General features: G+C 37.9%; 1 protein-coding gene across 1 annotated transcript in view; it reads left to right on the forward strand.

Annotated features, from left to right (window-relative positions):
* The window catches only part of LOC106875327 (centrosomal protein of 120 kDa), a 45,425-nt gene that overhangs the window by 32,737 nt on the left and 3,814 nt on the right, over positions 1-8,874 (forward strand). The window contains exons 14-18 of the mRNA XM_014923416.2: positions 1,704-1,796; positions 2,269-2,381; positions 4,280-4,328; positions 5,608-5,730; positions 6,817-7,061. Of these exons, the coding sequence (XP_014778902.1) occupies positions 1,704-1,796; positions 2,269-2,381; positions 4,280-4,328; positions 5,608-5,730; positions 6,817-7,061 (623 nt within the window). The remainder of the gene's footprint in view (positions 1-1,703; positions 1,797-2,268; positions 2,382-4,279; positions 4,329-5,607; positions 5,731-6,816; positions 7,062-8,874) is intronic.

The raw sequence follows: 8,874 nt of genomic DNA on the forward strand, positions 1-8,874 counted from the left end.
TTGTCATTATTATAACTTAGCATTCTTCATTAAACTTTATTTTGATAACTTAATTATGAGAGTTGTCTGAAACATTCATAGGCTGACCAAGATACTCTCATGGTGATGCAGTGTTTGGATCTTATTGGTGAAGATGCTTTCATCTTACAGTTCTATATTTAAGAGTTGAGGAATTATGTACATTATTTACATTTGACAGATATTTTGTCCTCATCTTGTTTGTTGTTAACATAACGTTTCAGCTGATATACCCTCCAGCCTTCATCATTGATAAAGGCTGGAGGGTGTATCAGCCAAAACGTTGTGTTAACAACAAACAAGACAAGGACAAATATCCATCAAATATAAATAATATAAATAATGTGCTTTTATCTTGTTAGTCAAAAAATGTCATAAACAGCAGATATGACATCATCGTCACTGCAATGTTGCTTCCCAGCCAAGTGGTTTTTCATGTTGGGGAATAGATGATAGTCAGATGGGGCCAAATCAAGAGAACAGGGAGATGGATCAACCAGTTCAAGCCAAAGTCATGCACAACAGCCATTGAAAGCAAGCTCTTGTATGCTGGAGAATTGTCCTGATGAAACAAGACCCTTTTTGTCAGTTTTCCTGGGCATTCAGTCTTGATAGCTTTCTGCAATTGCTATAGCAAGTTGGCATAGTACTCTCCATTGATGGTGTGTCCTTTTTGAATTGATATCTTTGTTTCTGGCTCAGAGTGATGGATCCAACACTCATCCTGGGTCAGGAGACATTCAAGGAAAGTGATTGGGTCTGCCTCAAACAATGTCAGATTTTATTGTGATGTGATCAGCCTGGTGCACTTTTGATTAGGTGTCAGAAGACTTGTCACCCACCAAGCAGAAACCTTTATCATGCCAAGTTCATTGTGCGGAATATTCTCAACTCATGAGATATGCTAATAACATTGGCTATTTATAGTCAATTGCCTGTCATCAGTCACCATGTGGTAAACATAAATGTTTTCCTTGGTGGTGGCAGTTGCTGGATGTCCAGACCTTGGTCATCTCTCAAAACTCTGTGGTTCCCTCCTAAATTCAGCTGCCCACTTTTGCACTGTTGATAAAGCTGGAGTGTCATCCCCTAATGTAGCAACCATGTCAGCATGAATGTCCATGGAGGCTAAACCCTTTTTCTGCAGGTACTTGTTAACACCACAATGTCAAATTTAGTTTATTTTCAAACAGAAGTCACTACTAGTTACTTTTGAAGTCTTCTTTGAACTGTGAGATGTTAGTTTACCTGGAAAGAAACAATATAGTTATTAATAAGAAGCATTGAAATTAATGCATGCAAGATTTCACAGCTCTAGCATTGCTCCTTCATAGTGTGCCTATGAACTTTTTAGCTCACTCTCATACTTAACACATTACACTAGCATTTAGATTACTCTGTCAAAGATAATGTTTATTTATTCTCATTGTATTTTATTGTATCAAATAAAATGCAGAAGTTGCAGAATTTGAGTTGCAAGATAGCTTATGGAGAAGCACAAAGTAAAATAAGGCTTGTGTTTCCATAGAGTAAAAATTAGTTGATTCCTTCTCTTTTTTTTTTCTGATATTAGGGTTAGCAACATGAAACCTAAAAGGTATTTAAGTCTGTGTATTTCTTCCCTGATATTAGTGTTGGCAAAATATAAATATATTCTTTGATATGAAAAAAATGTTTTTATGTAGCTTTCAGAATACAACCAATTGGAAGAAACTTTGCAGAAAGCCTTAAAAGATTTAGCTAAAAAAGAACAAGAATTAACTGCCAAAGAAAAAGAGGTAAGCAATTAAATTCATCAATATTTCACTCTCTATCTGTTCCCTTTTGTATATGTTTTTGTTTGTAATCTATAAATACACATAGGGCAAAAAAGCAAGAAGATACTGGTGATAGCCAGGAGGTAGTTTTGGAAAGTATTCAATAACTGCAGGATTGGCTGTGTGGTTAAGAAGTTTGCTTCCCAATCGCATGATTTCAGGTTCAGACCCACTGCATGGCACCTTGGGCGAGTGTCTTCTACTAGAGCCCTGGACTGACAGAAAGGAACCCATTGGGTGCACTTTGTTGTACATGCGCACTGACATTATGTGGAGCATACTGGCTTCATTTCTTTCAAGCCTTTGCATATCCTGTGCAGTCACAGCTCCTGTTTCAGTGTCATGTAGTGTAGGTGTTCGTACACAGACATCATGTATAATCACACCAAACATATGTTGTGAATAATTCAGTTGTTACTATTTTATGCTTCAGGTGGTCCAGCTGCGAAATGATCAGAATCGAGAACATGAACGTAGGTTGGCTGAAATGAAAGAAGCTTCTCAAAGACTCCAAGATGACTGTGAACATCGCATCCAGCTAGAAAGGTTGTTTACTGCTTTTAACATTTGAAAAAAATAATTCACTTTCTGCTTTAACAATTTATCCCCCACTCTCAGAGTGGTTGGCGTTAGGAAGGGCATCCAGCTGTAGAAACTCTGCCAAATCAGATTGGAGCCTGGTGTAGCCATCTGGTTCACCAGTCCTCAGTCAAATCGTCCAACCCATGCTAGCATGGAAAGCGGACGTTAAACGATGATGATGATGATGATTAAATGTGGATGTTCTATTTGAACAAACTTTACTGCAGTAGTTACCATGAGAGAAACTTTCATATAGGCTTTTTGGTGTGAAATACACTTTTGTTTATATTACTAGTAGAGAGATAAATCTCTGCTATTTCCAGCGCCAAGACCCCCAGATCATGTGATTTTGACCTTGCTTGGATACCTGACTGCTGGAGGCAGCCGCAATTCAACAATTTATACAAAACCTCTGTTTTTGCAGACCTAGACTTGTGTAGAAAAAGATAAATCCATCTGAAGAAACACAGAAATAAATATTATATAAGTATAGTACCATAATTTTAGACATAGGAGGAAGTACTGGTTGTATATCACTTATATGTTCTTCATACCCTGACGAATAATTTGTTACATATATTGGATCATCCCATAAATAATGTGGTTTTTTCCAAGTTGCATGAACTAAAAGTCGGAGGGGGTCGGGATAAACTACATGCTTCAACTTTCTATAAAAGCAGTTAGTAATTTTACCGTGACCTTATTTTTAGTGTAAGTTTTGAAGAGTACATTTCAATTTTAACAGTTATTTTTTCAAAGCTATAATGGAAGTGACAAAGGAGCATATTTTGCTTTATGAGTTCAATAAAGGCAACAATGCAATGGAATATTAATGCAGTGTATAGGGATCGGACAATAAGCATAAGCCAGTGTCAACAGTGGTTCCAGAAATTCTGAGCCAGTAGCTACAGCCTAGATGAGCCTCGTCCTGGAAGATCTGTAGAGCTCAACAAGGACATCCTGCAAACCTTGGTGGAACAAAATCCCATCATAACTGTTGAAGAACTAGTAGAGAAGCTTGGATTTGGTCATTCAACCATTCTTGACACCAGCGTGCCATTGGAAAAGTCAGCAAATTGGGTCAATGGGTCCCTCACAAACTTTCCTAGTCTAATCGCATGCAGAGAGTGAATGTGTGCATTTCTTTGCTGTCATGTCCCACGAATGAACCTTTTTTGGACCAAATAGTAACTGGTGACAAGAAATGGGTTCTCTATAAAAATATCGAACATCGAAGACAGTAGGTAGGGAAAGGAGAAACACTGGCACCCCAGGCTTAAGAAGGTCTTCACCCACGTAAGGTGTTGTTATCTGTTTGGTGGGATATGAAATGTTTTGTCCAGTTTGAACTTTTAAACCCAAACCTAATGATAACAAAGGAGATCTACTGCAAGCAGCTTGAGTGGCTTAAGTCAGCGCTAGAAGGAAAATGACCATCCTTGGTTTCAAGACGAAAAGTGTTCTTCCATCAGGATAATGCTTGACCACATACAGTGAGGCTGACATCCCAAAGGCTGGAGCAGTTTGAAACGATGCCCCACCCACCATATTCGCCAGACATTGCCTCATCTGATTATCAATTATTCTAAGGTCTTCAAAATCATTTGGACAAAAAAAATATGAATTCTGTAGACGAGGTCAGAACAGTACTGGAGGAGTATTTTTCATCACGGACAAGTGAATTTTGGAAGAGGGGCCTTGCAAGTCTACCAGATAGATGGAAGAGCATTGTAGAAAATGAAGGAGAGTATACTTTAAATTAAAGAAGAACTTTGTTTATCTTAATTTTGAAAAATAAAAGTATAAAAAGAGGCATTATTTATGGGATGACTCAATATTTCTCATTCTTTCATTTTATTCAGAGTGAAGACATCAGAATATGAAGGGTTGGTCTCTAAATACAAACAGGAGGTAAAGATATATTTTTAAATATTTGTATTTCATTTTTTTTAAAGATATTGTTTTCTGTTTTCATTGACATTATCATCTCCATCACCACCACAAATATTAGTTCTGTCACCATCATCACCATAGCTTTGGGTCAACAAAAACCTTCTGAGTGGATTTTTGTAGATGCTTACAACAGATTAGTCTCTGCTCAAGTCATCTTTAGTGCCAAGTTGTGATGATAAACCAGTCAACAAATTATATGTAGCACTTGAGTAGGCCTTAATGGGATTTGAATTCAAAATGCAAAGTGTTGGAACAAATACCACAAGGTGCCCACTCTGATGTTTTTACAATTTGACCTATCCGCTGCTATGGATTGGTTGTGTTTTTTATTGACCCCAAATGGATTAAAGGTAAAGTTAACTTCAGCAGAATTTGAACTCAGAGGCGCAGGTGTGTTTGTGTGGTTATGAAGTTTGCTTCCTAGCCACATGGTTTTTGGGTTTGGTCCCCACTTCTGTGGCACCTTGGGCAAGTGTTGTCTTCTATTTTCCCAGGCCAAACAAAGCCTTGTGAGTGGATTTAGTTGATGGAAACTGAAAGAAGCCTATTATATGTATGTATGTATGTATGCATGTATACATACATGCAGTGTCATTTATTTCCATTATCTTGTGAGAACCTTTCTGACCAGAGGGAAATATTACTTTGTTTGCAAACATGTGAGTGCTGGCAACAGGAAAGGCATCTAGCTGCACAATAAACAGTGTGGCTCCACCCACTAAGACTACAACACCAACAACAATAAACTCTGTCCAACCCATATAAGCATGGAAAAGTGAACTTTAAAATGATAAGTGTAGCTAGAATATATTTGCTGATTGTTTTGTACATAGTCATATTTGAGTTTTGGCACTGAAAAATTAGGAGTTACAGGTAATTGCTTAATGGTTTAGTTGTATCTCCTTGTGTTAGCTATTTTGTTTTCATTTACACTGCACATTTTACATGCTGTAAAGTAGTTGGCATTAGGAAGGACATCCAACTGTAGAAACTGAGCCAGACCAGACTGGAACATGGTGCAGCTCTCCAGCTTTCCAGCTCTGGTCAAACCGTCCAACCCATGCAACAGATGTTAAAGGCTGATGACGATTATTAGTAATTAGCTAACTATGAATTATCAATTCTTCAGTATTTAGGTTGCTATCACATCGACCTGGTTAACTCAGACTTTCTTGTGATGAATAGGTAACCCAAAAGTTGTTGACTCTGATTTATTTTTTTTTTCTCACTTTTAAAGTTATTGGATGCTGAGAAGAGGTATACAGCACTGAGTAAAGAGTTCAGCATTTTCAAAGAACAAGAAAATGGTAAACCTGAGGTCCGTCTACAATCTGAGATCAATATTTTAACAGTTGAAAAAGTAAGTATTGCTGCAATTAAAATGCAGTTTGTAGCGATTGCTTATGAACAGCATTACATTGTTGCGGAATGTAATTTTTATTTTATTTGTACCCTTCATTTAGTTTTTTTTAATTAGCCTATGTGAAATGAACTAGTTTTTCGAATGTTTTATGACTCCTAATTGTACAATTCATTTTCTGTTAATTGTGTTATCTTTGTGCAATATACTGAAGCAGTTATGGCTCTGTGGTTAAGAAATTTGCTTCTCAACTATATGGTTTTGGATTCAGTTTCACCGAGTAGCACATTGAGCAATTATCTTCTATATTCTTGGTTGACCAAAGCCTTGTGAATGGATTTGGTAGGCAGGAACTAAGAGGAAACTTTTGTGTGTGCATGTATGAATGTATATGTGTATGAGTGTGCATGGAGGTGTGTGTGTGTTTGTGTCTCCTTGTCTTGACATCACATGAAAGTTGTGAATAAGCATCACTGTCATGCTGGTGGTGTCCTTCATTTCCAATCTTTCATGAAAGCACATCTGACCATGGGGAAATATTACCTTACCTGGAAACAGGTAAGGGTTGGCAACAAGAAGGGCATCCAGCTGTAGAATGTTTACCTCAGTGAATTCTGTCTGAGCCATGCAAACATAGTGAGCGTTAAATGATGATGACGACGTTGTTGCTGTTGTTGTCTTAATGGATGGAGCCTATTTCTAGACTTCTGGCAACATTTGGAAATTGCAGGCGTGAAGTGTAAATGAAGTGAACTGGCTCACTGGAGAAATATATTTGCAATGCAGACTTTGTCTGTTCGGAACTTACTGTCACTCATTGGTGGGATAGTTTTTAATAACCTTCAATATTGTTGAAGCAAATATTATACTTTAGGATATTCTCTCTATTCTTTATTAGCTGTGAAGTAAGCATTGGATCTGTTATTAGGTTAGAAAACTGAAGCAAGCAGAATTGTATACTTTGTTATAATAACAATAATAGTAAGATTTTGAACTTAAGATGATATGGCTGGTAGTGTAATTACTTTAACCTCTTAGTTATTGTACTTCATCTGTTAAACTATTTAAATATGTTTACTTTTGCAGGTGGAGTTGGAGAAAAAACTTGATAATGCACTGAAATCAAAAATCCACTATAAGCAGCAGTGGGGACGTGCATTAAAAGAAGTTGCCCGCCTCAAGCATCGTGAGCAAGTCACTGCCAAAGCCCAGCTTAAAAAACAGCAAGATGAACTGGAGCAAATAAAGTTACGATATTTGGCTAACGAGGAGAAAGAGAGCATAAAGAGTGACAAACTGGAATTAGAAGTGATCAAGAATGAGTTGAATAAGTTAGTAGTTTTATTGCTTGTATTATCATCATCATCATCATCATCATAATCTACTTTTCCATGTTTGCATTAGTTCAGATGGAATTTGTTGAAGCAGATTTTCTACAGCTTGTTGCCCTTCCTGTTGCCAACCCTCACCTTTTTCCAAGTAAGGTAATATTTCCCCATAGCCAGACATGCGTTCATAGAAGACTGGAAACGAAGGATACTGCTTGCTTGACAGTGATACTTGATAACAACCGTCATGCAAAATCAAAGCAAGAGACAGTAACATGCACACATGCGCATGTGCACTCCCACCAAAATATATATATATATAGCAGGCTTCTTTCAGTTTCTGTCTACCAAATCCACTCACAAGGCTTTGGTTGAGTAGGGGGTATAGTAGAAGACACTTGTCCAAGGTGCCACACAGTGGAACTGAACCTAAGACAACATAATTGGAGGCAAGCTTCTTAACCACAGAGCACTTGCTCAATATGCCATACAGTGAAACTGAACTCAAGACCACATAGACAGAAAGCAAGCTTCATTTACATATGGCCATGCCTGCACCTGTATGTAAATTAGTAATATCAGCTGAATTGTAATTAAGTGTTACTTTAATCTTGTTTTATTTTAACAAGGTTTTATGAAATGCGAATTGCTTTGAAAGCTTCTTGATTGAAACTATTTGAAACCACTCTGGAGAGAAGCTGAATGAATATCACTGCAAAGATGTCTTAGGAACCTTTGTTGAAGCAAAGCGATATGAAACATTTACTGGAGTTAACCTTTTGTTACCATGTTTCTAGTAAAATACTCTTCCTTCATTTCAACTAATTTTGTAAATAATGAGTAATCTAGTAAAACCATCACCATCATTCAAGGTCCGTTTTCAATGCTGGCATGAGTTAGATGGCTTGACTGGAGATGGAAAGCTGCACCAGGTTCCAGTCTGTTTTGGCTTGGTTTCTATGGCCAAATGCCCTTCCAAATGTCAGCCACTCCACAGAGTAAGTGGTGTTTGGAGCATAAATTAACATGAGATGGTTTTAATTTAGATCACTTTAACCCTTTTGTTACCATGAGTTTTTTGAAACCCATTGCTGTTGTTTCAATTAATTTTAAAAATAATACGAAGTACTGAAGAACGACCTCAAGACACTGAACCTTTTAGGTGAGATGACAAAGAACTGAGGTGCCTGATACCTTGCTGTTGTTTCAGGACAATTACCCCCCCATAGGACAGTTCCCCCTGTTGACAACTACTCCCAAGGGCAAATACCCTCCTTGGTTAATTAACCCTCTCTAATATATTAAGAAGTTTTAAATCATCATCTGTTGTCCTTGGGGTTATTGTCTATGGCGGGGTGTTATTGTCCATGGTGGGGACGGGGTAAATGTTCTAGGCTCCCTTGCCGTACTCAAAAAGACTTATACTCTGCAGCAGGAGTGTGAAGACTGATCTTTATGGTGGTCTAAAGCACTTATGGCAGTACCGCGTAAAAATGCCCATGTGGCAATACGTAAAAGTGCATGTGTGGTGCCAATAAAAGTGTCCATGTGGTGCAATGTAAACGTGCCTGTGCGGTGCCTTGTAAAAGCACCCAGCACACTCTGTAAAGTGCTTGGTGTTAGGAAGAGCATCCAGCCATAGAAACCATGCCAAATCAGACTGGAGTCTGGTGCATCCAATCAATGCCAGCATGAACAATGGACATTAAATGACGATGATGATTTAGTAAAATAAATCGTCATCATCATCATCATCGTTTAACGTCCGCTTTCCATGCTAGCATGGGTTGGACGATTTGACTGAGGACTGGTGAAC

This window comes from Octopus bimaculoides, chromosome 2 (assembly GCF_001194135.2).
Source record: "Octopus bimaculoides isolate UCB-OBI-ISO-001 chromosome 2, ASM119413v2, whole genome shotgun sequence".
Taxonomy (NCBI): domain Eukaryota; kingdom Metazoa; phylum Mollusca; class Cephalopoda; order Octopoda; family Octopodidae; genus Octopus; species Octopus bimaculoides.